The sequence below is a fragment of the Tachypleus tridentatus genome, chromosome 10, assembly GCF_004210375.1.
Source record: "Tachypleus tridentatus isolate NWPU-2018 chromosome 10, ASM421037v1, whole genome shotgun sequence".
In the NCBI taxonomy this organism is placed as follows: Eukaryota; Metazoa; Arthropoda; class Merostomata; order Xiphosura; family Limulidae; genus Tachypleus; species Tachypleus tridentatus.
Window position 1 is genome coordinate 129,701,177 of NC_134834.1, and position 16,427 is coordinate 129,717,603.

At 33.2% G+C, this 16,427-nt stretch overlaps 1 protein-coding gene and 1 long non-coding RNA gene across 8 annotated transcripts in view; one reads left to right on the forward strand and one right to left on the reverse strand.

The window, feature by feature from the left end:
• Positions 1–4,429: 4,429 nt before the first annotated feature.
• On the reverse strand, positions 4,430–13,810 carry LOC143230301 (uncharacterized). Its single transcript, XR_013016379.1, has 3 exons — positions 13,289–13,810; positions 11,651–11,748; positions 4,430–7,168 (listed from the first exon to the last, which is right to left on the reverse strand). It is a non-coding gene; the product is annotated as an uncharacterized LOC143230301 (long non-coding RNA).
• Positions 13,811–13,938: 128 nt separating this feature from the next.
• Positions 13,939–16,427, forward strand: part of LOC143230300 (adenylate cyclase type 1-like) — a 128,165-nt gene continuing 125,676 nt past the window's right edge. For 3 of the 7 annotated variants that reach the window (XM_076463565.1, XM_076463568.1, XM_076463569.1), the window contains exons 1-2: positions 13,939–14,153; positions 14,723–15,346. In XM_076463565.1, the coding sequence (XP_076319680.1) occupies positions 14,759–15,346 (588 nt within the window). In that variant the 5' untranslated portion in view covers positions 13,939–14,153; positions 14,723–14,758. Of the gene's footprint in view, positions 14,154–14,243; positions 14,405–14,722; positions 15,347–16,427 lie in introns of those variants that run through there. The other 4 variants (XM_076463572.1, XM_076463566.1, XM_076463567.1 and 1 more) reach the window with 4 other exon arrangements.

Below are 16,427 nucleotides of genomic sequence, written 5' to 3' on the forward strand. Positions count from 1 at the left end.
ATTAAGATAATTTTGAGTCTGTCAAGGATCATTGCGTGTAAGTACGGCGGGATGCCTTGATCCAGTGACCAAAACATTATTAACTTAAATACCCTTAGAGGATTTTTGTGTAGGATAAGAATAAGTATGTGAAATACAAAAGTACAACTTGCATGTAAACTTGATTCCCTAATAATATCTACAAACAAAGAAAACATAATTTAGATAACGTCATGATAAAACTGTTTGGATTATATTTAAGTTAATCGAAGGTTTGGAAATGGATGCAATCTTCATTTTGTAAAACACGCACTTTATTTGAATTAAAGTTTTAATACTCATACCAGCCGTCTCGATAATACATTTTTACTTAAAGTGGGTTTCTTGTCATCACGAATTTAAGTACTATCCCTGATGAAACCAGATGAGTGAAACGTTGGCTGAAATAAAGTGTTTTTTTTATTATTATCTAAAGAGTTATGGTCGTTTTTTCCTCTTACTTTATTGATAAAATGTATAAATCCCTTCCTTATGCAGTACAAGTTTAAAAAAAAAATCAAGTTTGATCGAGTTTTTCAATATTGGCCTCCACTGTTCTATAACTACTAATTTCTTGAACTTTTAACATATTCACTCCAATCCTAAAACCTGCTGTTTATGGCATTGTCTCTGTATCTTAGATGCTCCAGTCATGTCTTTCCGCTGCTTGTGGCATAGTCCCTTTCTATGAAACTCGTCAATATTAAATACTTTTTGTGGTATAGTCCTTGTATCTTGTATTTTCCAGTCCTACTTTCATGCTCTTTTGTGTAATGGCTCACGTTTCTGTGATACACCAGTTTCGAATACCTACTTTTTGTAGCATGGTCCATGTCATTAAGATACTAATGTGCCGCTTTTCTACTTTTTTTGTAGCATATCCCTTGTTTCTGACATTCTCCAGACATTCTGTCCTCACTTTAGTGACATGAACCCTATATCTAAAATTTTGCAGTCCCGTTTTCCTATCTTTTTGAGGAGCCATAATCTCTACCACTTAGATTCTACAGCACTGGTCTGCTGATTTATCAACAGTGAGTTTAAGGTTTTATAACACTACAAATTGGTTTTCCATACGTGTGGTGGACACAGCAATATGGCCTATTTTGTAATTTTGTGATTAATATCAAACAAAGAAATCTACAGTCCTGCTTTTTGTAACACTACTCCTGTCTCAGAGATTCTCCTGTCCCACTTTTTCAACTGTTTTTATGTGGCACTGTCCCTATCTCTGAAATACTTTATTTTAGCATGCTGTTTTATATCAACAACATTTCGGTAGTCTATTACATTACCATCATATGAAAATCGACCGATAATGAGAAGCACAATCGTGGAATTTTCAGATTTAATTTCATATATGAATAAAATATTACAATGGGTAACCTAAATTTATAGTTGTTCACTGTCTTTTTCTTTAACTTCAGAGAAATCATTGTGTTAAATATTACTGTAATTCCCTTTTTTTGGTGAATTGAATAATGATAATAATAAACACACTCTACGATTAAAGTGAGATAATACATACTGCAACGGATAACTAGGTTTGTTAGGCCTGGCATGGCCTAGCGCGTTAAGGCGTGCGCTTCGTAATCTGAGGGTCGCGGGTTCGCGCCCGAGTCGCGCTAAAACATGCTCGCCCTCCCAGCCGTGGGGGCGTTATAATGTGACGGTCAATCCCACTATTCGTTCGTAAAAGAGTAGCCCAAGAGTTGGCGGTGGGTGGTGATGACTAGCTGCCTTCCCTCTAGTCTTACACTGCTAAATTAGGGACGGCTAGCACAGATTGCCCTCGAGTTGCTTTGTGCGAAATTCCAAACTAGGTTTGTCTGTTTAGAATTTCGCTCGAGGTCTGTAAGTTTTTAGATGAGTTGTTTTTATTTAAGAAAAGCCACATGAGGTTATCTGCTGTGGCTAATGAGGAGATTCGAACCCAGATTTTAGCGTTATTTGTTGTTTTTTTTAATTTCACGCAAAATTACATGAGGGCTATCTGTGTTAACTCTCCCTAATTTAGCAGTGTAAGACCATCTCCATCCACCGCCAACTCTTGGGCTACTCTTTTACCAACGAATAGTGGGATTGACCGCATCTTATAACGCTCACACAGCTGAAAGGACGCCTTAACCTACCTGGCCATGCTGGGCCGTTTAGTGTTGTATATCCATATACTTATCACTATCTCACCGGGAGACTTCTAGACGTAATAACTAAACGTTGATCTCACGAACTGTTAAAACGTAAGGGCGAAATAATTCGAAGTTTATGGTCCATTTTATAAGTTATGGTCTGATAGGTTGAGCTATAGAGAGTAGAGGTTGAAGTAAGCCACTAAACACACTCCACGCCTTATAAATCTTAAGGGTGGTTAGGGATGTCTACCTTTCTTCTCATTAGTGGTTCAAATTTATCACTGCTTTATCTGAATCCTATAAATCTCTTGACCCGGTGTTTACTACGAAAGGTGTCATTAAGGTTGGAAAATCACGATATTATTTTATAAGCAAATAACACATTTTAAAATAATAATAAAAAAGAATTTTAAACGCATCATTGCTATATAGACAGAATAAATACAATACCAAATAACTAAGAAAAAACTTGTGCTTCGCATACTAAAAATGTTCTTGGTTGTAGTATTTTTTACTTGAATGCACAGTTTTATAAAATTTAATTAAAACAGTTAAGTGACACGTTTAAACTACTTACGTAGTTATGTACTTAAGTTATGTACTTAAGAATTCTGAAAGAATCTTTTGGCTGTGCAGGGCGTCTCAATGCCTGTGAGGTTTAACCTGAGTGGGTTAAATGCATTCCATTACAAGTGATGCCTATCAAGCATCTCCAGCACGAAAGACATTGAGCCGAATGTTATCAAAAACGACAAATTGGTTTATTTATCTATTAAGAGACGCCAAATAATCTACCTACGTTTTTAAAACCAAGACATCAAGGCAAGTACTGAGACCCAAGAGTATGATAGCACTGCTGCTCTAAGTCTTTATAAACAAATGAACAGTGTTGTCTTAAATGGGGCTCCGAGGGATGACAAATCATTCCTCAAATACCCTTCCCTTTGCAATGTATAGTAGTATCTACAAAAACAAAACTCCCTTATGCGCCCCCAGTAGTATAGCGGTATGTCTGCAGGCTTACAACGCTATAAACCTGGTTTCGATACCCCTGTGGGGCAGAACATAGAAATACCATTGTATAGGTTTGTGCTTAACTACGAACAAAACTCCCTTATGCAGATGGTGAAGTTTTCCATACTCCTAATTTTCATTTTTGCATAATTTAAAGAAATTTAAACAGCTTCTCACGCAAGCACACACCGTTTCTTAATTATATAGACACGTAATTACAAACTGCTTTTTAAAAGGTATAAATGCATAATCATGCCTTGACGCATAAGTTCTTTGTTTTCTAATGTTTCTTCAACAGATGTTCATTGTTTTGATAACTCTTCAGAAGTTGTTTAGAATAATGGAAAAAATAACGTGAAAGAATAAAATACCAGTTAACTAACACATTACGTAAAATGAACAGTTTCTCCTGTATTAACGTACAAAAAATGTTAAAGTCAAAATTAAAACTTTTATAACTTGGCAGTAAACAGTGTATTTCAATCAAATGAAACATTTATATATATTTCGTATTTTATACGTTGTTAAAATCCTATGTAACTGAATAAAAGTGGTATTCATTGTAACGTGAGAACGTTAATGCATTAGTTTTATACGTTGCGTGAGGGTCACGATGTGAATGTGATAAACGAACATATAAAACATTCCTTTTATCCATTTCTTAAAATGGCGGTGTTTTTGGACAACTTTTGGTTTTCTATATTTACCTTCTGTTAACGCTTTAAACCGTTTCCAGGGTTCTTCATCGCCTATACTATTTCATAGTTACAAACGTACTGCAAACTATCAGTGTTATAGATACTTTAAAATGTATTTAATTAGAAATTGTAGCAATGAAATGCAAAATCATGTAGTGGATATTGGATAATTGAATAATGTAATAAAACCGAAAAATCCATCACTTGAACGTTTTTCTTTGCTGTCACTTTGAGTTTAATAGTTTTTTTAAATTCATTCAAAACGCATAAGTTTGTTTTTAATTTTTTGTTTTTAATTTCGTGCAAAGCTACACGAGGGCTATTTGCGCAGACGCATAAGTAATTTTGATACATACTGAAACGAGTTATGATTTTTTATTTGAAAGCTAAACAAAGGTTGCTTAATGCATAATAAAAATGGTCATCAATGAAATAGTCATTGTCATTATTCACTTCAATACTTCAACTTATTCCTTTTTTTATAGTGTGTCTTAAATTGAAAGCTTCAGTTTTAAAGGAAAAAAATATTGAGAAATAAAAACTGCATTATTAGCGTTTCAAGTTTACAAATAATTAATAAAAATATACAAGTGTGTTAAATTTCGAAAATTAAAAATCTAGAATATACTTTTCCAGCAAGGTTTTATTAATAATATGATTTTTAGTGTGTTGATTGTGTTTTAATCTTTCTTAATATTAAAACATAATTTAAAAATTAAAGCCTTTTCTTACGTTTACAACTTTGTTTGAATGATTTATGATCTTTTATAACTTTGATAATACTAAAAGTTTTCGAGATAGAGGTCCTGATACGCTTTTCCATCCTACTTTCTTTACACCTTTCAACCAAATTATTTCCAGATATTATAAAAATTAAACACAGTTTAAGAGTTACAGTCATTACAACCAACGGTAAGAGCTAATTTTTCGATTGCAGCCAATAAAGGCAGTCTCTGATAAAGAGGAGCCAAAATACAAGGAACATTGATAAACTTAAGAGTTAAACGTTAAAAGTTCATGGTAGACTTATGAATTAAATATTTAAAGCACATGTTAAACCAACGAATTATCGATTGCACTCCATATTTTTAATTCATTTTTCTAAAGCATTTATATGACAGATTTCTGGTCAATGACTTTGCTTATTTCAGATCCTAAAACCACATAAATCACTAAAACAATTAAACCACAACACCTGTGAATAATGCATTTAATCATATTAACTAATGCTGGAGTTTACTTACAACTGATGCCTGTCTTTGAAAGTTCTTTACACTGAAAATTATATCAGGCAAAAACATAAAACTGTAGATCCCACTGGAAACGAACGATATAAAATAAGTTTGTAACTTACGATATTAACTGCCAATTTAAAAAATAAGTAAATTGTGTTTGAACTTTTCGTACGGCTGCAGACCTTAAAATGTCATTTAGTCTGGGATGGTTACGTGATTAAGTTACTTATCATATACATTACATAAATAAAAAACATACGTGCATGAGTGATTTTAATTACATTTTAGTAATTTCATTAATACTTTTATCTTATTTTTGTTAGCAATATCAGCTTTTTATGTGTGGAAAATTATACTGATATAGGTAGCCAGCACTTTTAATTTATTTAACAAAATGAGTCCGCTAGAAAGGTTAGGGACATCCCTTATACTAGCATCAATATCTAGATGCAGATAAAAGGCGGTATCTGCCAAAAATGTTGACGTTTATGCGCGGTTTTGTAACGTGACCTTACGTTATGTAACCTGGAATGATTACGTTGTTTCATAAGCTCGGCGTGCCCCTGCCAGTAATAAAATGTAACATTTTAATTTTCTTTGTGTGTGTGTGTGTGGAGTGGAGGGAGGAAGAAAGTTAGAAAGAAACTCGACAAATGTTCTAAACTATTGGTGAAGTTAGATATACCAGCAAACCTAGCCTCTAAAAAGTGCATATTACAGACAAAGATTTGTTACTTTGGTTTGAATTTCCCGCAAAGCTACACGAGGGCTATATGCTCTAGTCGTCCCTAATTTAGTAGTGTAAGACTAGAGGGAAGGTAGCTACTCATCACCACCCACCGCCAACTCTTGGGCTTCTCTTTTACCGACGAATAGTGGGATTGACCGTCATATTATAACGCCTCCATGGCTGAGAGGGCGAGCATATTTGGTGCGACCGGGATTCGAACCCACGACTCTCGGATTACGAGTCGAACGCCTTAACACACTTGGCCATGCTGGGCCCGACACAAATTCAAAATGTGCACAATAAAACCGCATAAAAATAAATTGCATCTATTAAAAATAATCCCGATCTCATTAAATATAGAATGGAATTTCGCAACAAGGTAGAACTAAAGCTACTTAATAATAAATAGCTTTATATATAGAGGTATTTATTTTAATATATATATATGTTTGTTTCAGTTTAATATATATTTAGAAATGCGTGTAACTTATTGTTAAACATTTATTGCGAAAATCCCACTTATTCTCTAAATTTGTAGAATATTCTCTCATGTAAAAATTAACAATGCTTGTATGTAGTAGAGATTGCCAGTATTATTTCCAACTGAGCTTTCGAGAACCTCGTCTAATGGTTATAAAAGGTAGCCATTGCAACATGCGGAGAGGCACTTTCATATATTGTTGGTTTGCTACAGTTAGTATACTATAAACCTCGGAAGCTTTGAGACATTACGTATCTTCGTCGATTAAAAACTCACGTGTGAGGAGCGAGAGATAGTTTACTCCTTAAGTTTATTTGTTTTTGAATTTTGCACAAAGCTACAGGAGGGCGATCTGCACTAGCTGTCACTAATTTAGCAGTGTAAGACTAGAGGAAAGGCACTTAGTCGTCACCACCCGCCGCCAGCTCTTGGGCTACTCTTTTACCAACGAATAGTGGGATTTACCGCATATTTTAACGCCTCCATGGCTGAAAGGGCGAATATGTTTGGTGCAACGGAGATTCGAAACCTCTACCCTTAGATCATGAGTCGAACCCCTTAACCTTCTATCGATAAAATATTCAGTTTCAGATCGGATGGAAAACTCACTATTGTTTGTGAGTTTGTAAAACTTGTATATAAATCATAATAACAGGCATTATTATACGCATACAATACATTACTATATGTTGAAATCGCCCTACAATGAGCAATGCTATACAATAATTAAAACTCATACCTTATACAATTATTTTCATCATTAGTAAAACATTTATTACGCAATAATTAAAGTTTGCACTAGTTTGTGACAAAATAATTTTCACATGTTGCTCTCCCTCATGTTCTACAAAGGTGGAGTCCTAAAAACAAAACATTAAATTTCTTAATCATTTATCTCCTACAATGACAAAATCGTAATTAAAACTTACTCAGTCAAGTAATGAGAGATTATCAGTACTGAAATATCACATTTCCTATCTGAAATAACTATATCTTACTCAATATATAGAGTACGTGACTAAATGTTTATGTCACCATAAAAATGGCAATATCATACAAAAATTAAAACTTATACTTTGATTTTATGCAAAATTTACCTCATCAGTAAAACGTACATTATGCAATAACACTTTTATTAATTTGTGACAAAGTAATTTATCCATGTTTTACAAAGGCGGACTTTTCACATATACTTTATCATTATTATTATTACCATAGAGTTGAACAAATATAGTTTGACAGCACCAATCATGAACGTCTAGAATTATGTTAAGAATCATTATTTGCAACAAAAGTAATAACTGGTTGCTTACTTTGTCCATTTTAAAAGTAACCCTGATCTCCTCCAAATACACACAAAACTTGTGAAAGTATGGAATACATTTATAATCTGTTCATAGTTTCTTTCAGACAATGTTCTGTAGAACATTGAATGTTTCACAAATCATACATAATCAACAATCACCCTACAGCTAAATATAATGAATGAATGAATTACTGATGTTTATTGTTTAAAATACCACAATTTTCAGACTGGCCACTACCACGAAATAGAGATACAAATTTCTTCATGTTTTTATTATAACTTGTATCTGATGTCAAACTAGAATATGCATAGAGAAGGTTATTTGCAACAACATGTGATCAAATATATAGCTCTCTCCTTGGGGATATTGACCAACACACAAACACAGATTATCAAGGCTATTTATGTAAAATACCGGAACTTTCAGATTATCTGAAGATAAGACACTAATAGCAAATCGCACTCATATATTATGGAAACAAAAGTTTAAGAAATACAAAGGTCAGACATAATCAGTGTGAACACAACGTCAAACAAGATTGTTTTGAAGGTTTCAGGTGGTCACATGTGTAGTGTAGGGCTGAGAGATATTTCATTTTAACCAGTTGATGACCTTTTCACATAGTCATATTAAAAAAGAACATTACATGTTTCTTTGTAACTTTTACAAAACTTTATGTACAGTTGAACATAGTTGTTTTTCAAATACACAAAATAATATTACCAGTATTATAATTATTTGATTATTACACTTTATAGATAAATTACAAAACAGTATTCTGTGATTATATATAAAGCTTATAATGTGTCCGATAAACTCTCAGGGTTTCAGTCCATTCAAAATAAAACGAAAGTTTTATTCTACTTAAACGTGCGATATATATATATATATTTACAGAAACTTTTATTAAAATAAAAGTCAATTACCTTACACCTTTACAAGGTATGCATTTACAATATATATAAAATAGATGATTAAATGTGTAGTGACGTACATCATTTAAGTACATTTTTTTTGTAATTAATTAAACTGTAGGTTTCAAACTTACATATGTAGTGATGAAATACCGTCACTACATATGTAAGTTCATTACATAGTCATACAAAACGCTAACCTACATATTCTCAATATTTGATGGGTCAGTGTACAATTACAGCATACTACGTCTGACATATAGCAAATGGTCAGATTATATCAGTTGGCTTAGAACAAAATGAAATATAGATTCTATTTAAATATGGGAGATTTCGTTATTATTATAATTATCTCATGTTTTCAAACATTGTTTCTATAATATATAGCCAATTTTGATCTTCCTAAACAGTATCAATAAAGTTTATTTTATGGAGCTTTAAAATCAGACAGGATAAAGAGTTTGTTTGCGAAAACATTTCAATCAGGATTTATTATAATTACACACAAAACATACTAATTGTCTAAAATACCTTGGAGAACACCACTCAACATGTTAATTTTACTGTAACAAATTCTTTCACCTTTATGTGATTTATCTAGTAACTAACATTTGGTACAACTAAAAATAATAACTGAATGACTTACTGATTATTCATATTTTATATTAAAAATTCTCGGAACAATGAAACTAATTGATAAATCCGATCACAAACATGTGTCAAAGATGATCACGTGGTCAGTTATGTTATGAATGAACAATGATGACGTAACTGTCTTAACGTTGTCAATGGTTAGAAAGAATAGGCTGTCACTATCTTAAGTGAACGTCACATATTGTTTTTAAACAATTAATTTACTAATAATTAAAATAGCAAAATTTACTATTTTATTCAGATTATTCGCTTTAAATCATACCATGCAAATAAAACACGTAAAACTTTGCATCCATAATTCTATGTCATTGAAAACCATTAAATAATAATTAAATTCAATTTTTTGGCCAGTAACATTTCATTCAAACTTTGACACTTCTCTATTCTTAGGTGGTAACAGCAGTTGAAAGTCAGATTGCCCTTTTATCTAATAACTAATGTAAATACTTGTTTTATCATACATAAAAAATCACAATACCGAAAATTTATTCGACAGTCATAAAACCAAAGAAACTTTAGTTACAAATAAAATAATTATTCTTCGACAATTTCAAATTAGTTACACTTCCTCATATGCATTTTGAAATTATATTCCGTTACACGAATTTTCTTTCATTTATACTTTATCAATTACAATGGTACCTCGGTTCTCGAACTTAATCCGTTCCAGAAGGCTGTTCGAAAACCGAATCATTTTTTCCCATAAAAAATACTGTAAATTAAATTAATCCGTTACAGACCTCCAAAAATTACGCATTATAAAGCATTTTAAATAAAAATATTGCTTATTTATACCTGTATAATAAGACACTTCCTCAGTTACCTTCTGTTGCTGCTCCTTCTGAAGGTCTTGGAGTTCTTCCGTGGTGAGCTCAGTGTTGTGGTCTTCCACCAACTCCTTCACCCCCTACTAGCCTTAAAGGCATCACTTGTATCAGCACTCGTTCCAGGGGTATTTTTCAGAAGGTCAGCATGCAACTGCTTTGATTTCTCACAAATGATGGTCTTAGAAATGCTGTCACAAGCTAACTGTTTTTCGTTTACCCAAATCAACAACAGTTTTTCTACCTCTTCCATTGTTTGTGATCTTTGTTTCGCAAGCACTGTCACTCCTTTTGCAAATCAGCTCCTTAGATGACCTCTTTATTTTTCAGTATAGTGCAGACTGTAGACTTCGCCATACCAAACTGTGTAGCAAGGTCAGACACGAAAACATCACTCTCATACTTCGCTATGAGATCTTGTTCATCTCTATTGTGGCTCTGACAACTTTTCTTTTTGGTTTGTTGCTTTCATTATCCTTCTTTGACCCCATGGTGGCTTATTTAATCAGAATATTTAGAAAAACAACAACAAAAGAACAAAAAGAAAAACGAGAACGTTCACAGCAGATTTTAACGACAGGTGGGGGTAAAATGTTTTGGGCAAGCTTGGCGTGAGCCAAAAATCGTCGAAGGGTCGTTCGGGTCATCAGTCGGGTTATTTCGGGGGTTCGGGCCACGACAGCTTGGTTCGGGAACCTAGTTTATGTTTGACAACAGAGACATTTTTTTATCAAACAATATGTTCGTAAACCGAATTGTTCGAGAACCGAGGTACCACTGTATATAAAAATCACTAGAGTTCTGCGATTTTCTTATATAATACACTTCTTATCATAGACTAATATAATATCTTTAGCACACATAAGTAAAATCTCGGACACACATATTGAAATGTTTGTTAACAAAATATCAAAATATACTAGGATACTGTTTACGAAAATTTCTTAGTTTATAAATAAATGTCAAGCTCAGTCTTTTATGGTTAAATAACACACCCTGAGTATTAGATTGTAACAAACCTCTCTTTGATTCAGAAAACTCAAATTTCATCATAACCTGATATAAAACTCTTAATATATGTAAAAATCACATATTTAACAATCTTACTGAAACATTTGTAGACAAAACTTCAAGATATACTAGTATGCTATTTAAGAAAACTTTAGTTTATAAGATACTGGCATAGTCTCAATGTAATAATACCTGCCATATATACTTGTCCAATTAGATTACCATAATGAAACATAAGGAGCAAGTAACTAAAGTTTCTTTACTTTATAAATTACAAAACGTTTGAAAACTAAACTGCCTGTCTCCTGTTGTGATGACATTCACATACCACTACGCTACAGCTTAAAACAGATGTGTTGTATTTAGTATATGTAAATAAAAACTTGTAAATAAAAAGTATCACACATACATAGTTTTACTGTCTGTCATCACAGAATAAACTTTCCAACTAAAACAAACTGTATGTCTACTACACATTAACTCTGACAATGGTTTTGTATGAAAATAAAATTATATATTCTTACACTTTACGTAACATTACAGAAAGCTAAATGCATATCCACAATACATGATGGTTCAATAGGAAAATATTTTCTACTTCTAGGTTACAACTTTTGTTTTTCATAACTCACATATTTGTCAAAGGAGACAGGTAAAACCAGGTGCCGCTCCAAATGTGTTCAGCTGGTTCAAGACCCTTACACCACACCTCTTGAGAACTGAGCAAGAACTGAAAAGGGTGAAAAATATAAAATGCTTCAACTAGCCCGTAGTTGGCACACCCATGTAATACATTAGTGACATTGCCAAATATACATATTTAAATGTGAACAGAAGTTAATTATTATTTTAATTCAATAGCTACAATTATATTGTTTTATTCAGCAACTTAGAATAAGGTTCGTACCAACATACTTAAACTATGCTTATTTTCATGTAACACAGCAATAGTTTGATACTGTATTATTACTCATATTATTTTGTTTGCCTGTCAATCAAATCGGGTTTTCTGACAATAGCTTTAGCTTCACTATATTTACATTTTGTCTTTTCACATTATCGCTAAACTTAGTAGCATTGGTAAAATAAATATCAAGAAAACAAGTGAAGTCAAGTAACCTAAAATAGACTTAAGCATTCATTGCCCAAGTGTTGATTTGCGAAGCATGCTGGCCCAATGTTGGGGCCGCACAGTTACTGACGCCACCTTGCATTATCGGTTTCGCGCACGATCCCTCATTCCAGAGACATACAGTACACAACCTATAAGGCACCTATACTATTTAAATCTTGAGATCAAAGCTTAACTGTATAGTTATCCAAACGTATAGCAGAAATATAGTCCAGAAATATATGCTTAATACCAAAGTAAAAGCAATTACATGACGTGAAGCTATTTCTTGAAATGGACAGTTTCATAATGTGGATAAGATTTCCTTAACAATTGAAAGCTTGCATGTGTAACAGAAATTATTGATATAACGAGAGAAAAATATACACAATCAGGTATAAAGAACTAGCACTTAGATCTTAATATTTAATTGTTTGTTTTGTGAATCTCGCACAAAGCTACACGACAGCTATCTGCAGTAGCCGTTCCTAATTTAGCAGTATAAGACTAGAGAAAAGGCAGCTAGTCATCACCACCTACCACCAACCCTTCGGTTACTCTTTTATTAACGAATAGTGGAATTTACCGTACAATATAACGCTCCCTCTACTGAAAGGCAAGCATGTTTGGTGTAACAAAGAAACGAATCTGCAACTGCTCTAGCCATCTGGCTATGCCGAGCCTAGATCGGAATAAGAGATGTAAAGAAAATAATAAAACAATAAGTTGATACAAATTCAAACATAAGCACCTAGAAAGAAATACGCAAAGAAAATGGAAATTAAAGAGAGAGAAAGAAAAGAATAAAACAATAAGTTGATACAAATTCAAACACAAGCGCCTAGAAAGAAAGACGCAAGGAAAATGGAAATTAAAGCCGGAAACAAATTACAAATAAACCTTTTTTTCATAAATAATATATACAGATCTTGCAAAAGTACCTGCACATATTACATTATTAAATAAGTGTATACAAAACTTATGTCTAACAGTTATTTACATAAAACACACATTAAGAATGCAAACATATAGATATTATATTTTCTGGAAAGAAAAGTTTTTCAAAAAGGAACATTAACAGGTAATAACTTTCAAAATAACGATGACAGCAGCACTTTTTAAAACAAGGAAGCTGCTTTTATTCATGAATATATCTTACTTGTGATATAAACGGCAGACAGAAGGGATATATATACTATAGAATATGATGGGGATTTCAATTACTTTTTTCTTGTCCATCTGTGTAACATTATAGTATAAATAAAATGCAAAATATGAATGTCCAGATAACAGCGTGATTGCCATCCTCACCGTCGTAGTTTTCGTTTCTTCACAGAACTGCTGATTTATCGGTTTTCTGTTAGAACAACATTAAATTACAAGCTATTCATTTTGCTTCTTTTGGCGTTGTCACGTCGTATCAATTAAAATAGTCTCAAGGATGAAGATTTTTAAAGCTATCGAATTTTGCCTCAATTATCTTGTTAATGTTTCCAAAAAATACTGACAGCGTTCAAAAATAGAATGAAAAAGGAAGGATTCTAGGCAAAGGGAAAAACCCAATTGTCATGGTCATCGTGTCAGTAATTTTAAACTTTTGAACAAGATATGTGCAGGATTATCATCAGTTGGAAAATCTTTAAATAGAAACCAGCAACTTTCATCCGTCGTTTGGCGACATATTCTAAAGACAACACACACACCCGCCTGCGTTTTTATATTCTCGATAGCTAGCAGCACGAGATACGTCACAGGTGTATTTCGCCTTGATCAACGACCGCGAGACGGCGCTGTTTCCAATTTCACACTAAGACATTCTTGTGGTGAACAGGATCGTGGTAGAAGCACGCGATTCTTCACGATTGTTGATAGAAGTTAGTAGCTGATTAAACAGAAATATTGTTGAACTACGGACCCGGGAATGAGTTCATAGGATTTGATATCTCGAACAAAGCAAAATTTATTGAAACAACGATAGTGGAGATATTCCCTCATCTACAATGTTGGAGAGTCAAACTAAAACGGTAAGGGCATAGTAATTGGAATGCTGCCAAGCGACTGTAGTTTGCCTTGCGGAACCGACTAGTTTTAGAACGCTACTCACAAAGGAATTAAAACACGTTGCCTGGTGCGAGTCATCTCATAAGTAGGTTTAAAGTCGTCGATAACGTTTGATGTTACTTAACATCATACAGGAAAGTTAGAAATCGGGAAGAGCAGCATATCTAATGTAACTGTTTCCATTTGTAGAAAAAAAAACAAGGCTAGGGTTAATGTACGTTTTTTTGAGATAGAAACATCAAAATATTTATAAAAATTAAAACAACACCAGCTAGATTAATAAATCCTATAATAATGACATGTTGACATAAAAGTGAGTGTCGTTTACTGCTCGTCAAAGGTCTTATATAAGTTGTACCGTTATTTCATGTGTTATAACACTTCAATATAGTTCCAACAAAGTCTATGTAACACATATTTGGGTCGAGAGTAGGGGATCATGACACAATAGGGGGTTAAAGTAAAAAAATAAAAATAAAAGCTGTTTTCCTTAAATAGGTTTAAAAAGTGAAGTAATTATCTTTCATTCCAGAAATACTGAAGCAAGAGTTAACCGGGTCACTCCAAAATGGATCACTCTGTGAAGGCGATGAACACACACAGAAAGGTGGCATTTTCCCGGTTGTTCAACAGAAGAAGATTCGAGAATGACGAACTTGAAGCATTGTATCAACGATATATCTTCAAGATGCAGCAGTCTTCTATTATTAGTGTGTTGGTGTTATTTATTCTCCTAAGTGCTGTGCTTACAGTGTTACATTTTATCTTTATTCGTTCACCCACCTTTGCAAACCTCTATTTTTTATTACAATGCATCATTTTCATTGGTCTGTTGATATTTTCATACACAAAGTATATGAAAGACAGTCAACTGTTAGCATTGTGTTACGCTATAATGTTTTTCCTTGTAACTTTCTGCATTGTAAGCCTCCCTGTGAATGTTGGCTCTGATAGCACATGGGGTATCGGCACGTGGGGAGGACATCAAAGTTCGGCCGATGGTGTCTGGGAGATAGCGTTTGTTGTATTTTTGATCTACGCCATGCTTCCCTTAAAGATGTGGGTGACATTGGGCGTAGGAATTATATTACCTGGTGCACACTTTGGCACTAGTACAGTATTTGCGAAAGAATTCCCGGGACTTCGGTGGGAACAGGTAGGTTTTTTTTTTAAGGTTTTCAAAACTTCGTCTGTTGTACAACCTATGTTCACGGTATGTTTCAGTGATTGTATATTACTAATATACACAAGTATTTTACAATTATACTTGCAGAAGAAAGGTAAATATTATATTTGGATACCTATCAATATTTAAAGTGGCTGAAAAGAAGTTTTTAGTGTGACCTGAGATCTTGCCTTCTCTTTAGTTTTCAAAACTACATGCTGAAAAATTCAGCATCGAGTCCGAAACGTTGTCTTCAAAACTGGACAGAAGGCAAGATAAGTCTACATGAAACAATTTAACGTGTCATCATACTATATAAATACATGTATTTATTTTAAAAAAGATAAATAATGCAGTTTCAAGATATTTTTGTTCTTTAAGGTTTTCAAAACTTCGTCTGTTGTACAACCTATGTTCACGGTATGTTTCAGTGATTGTTTACTTCAAATATAAGTATCCCTGATGACGAGAAAACCCACTTTTAGAGAAAAATATATATGTAAAAACGGCTGGTATGGATTGAATTGTTGTTTTTTTTTATGTAGAGGAGCGAACAACGTTTAGACCTTCTTCGGTCATCGTCAGGTTCACAAAGAAAGAAAGAGGTAACTGACCGATAGCTGACCACATGTTTGAAGGGGGTTGTGTAATTGAGTGTGGGAATGTAGAGGGCGTGCTTAGATGTTTGATTATATATATTAATATAGGTATAAAGGTGTTCCTCTGTATTGGCTTATTTTAGGCTTGAGTTATTGTGTAAGTAAGACTTTAATTTTGCGTTTGTTTATATTTGTTTATTTAGTAATTGTGTGTTTTCTATGGTTATGTTGTGTTTATTTGACTTGCAGTGTTCAAAAACGTGTGAAGGTGACTTTTTGTGTTCTTTGAATCTGGTTTTCATTTTTCTACTGTTTCTCCAATATAGAAGTCGTGGCAGTCATCACATTGTATTTTATAAATAATGTTGGTGTGGTGTTTGTTAGTGTAGTCTTTACATAGTATAAACCTTAGTTTTGTGCCTGGTTTTTGAATAAATTTTATATTAACTGGAATGTTATATTTTGTTACTAGC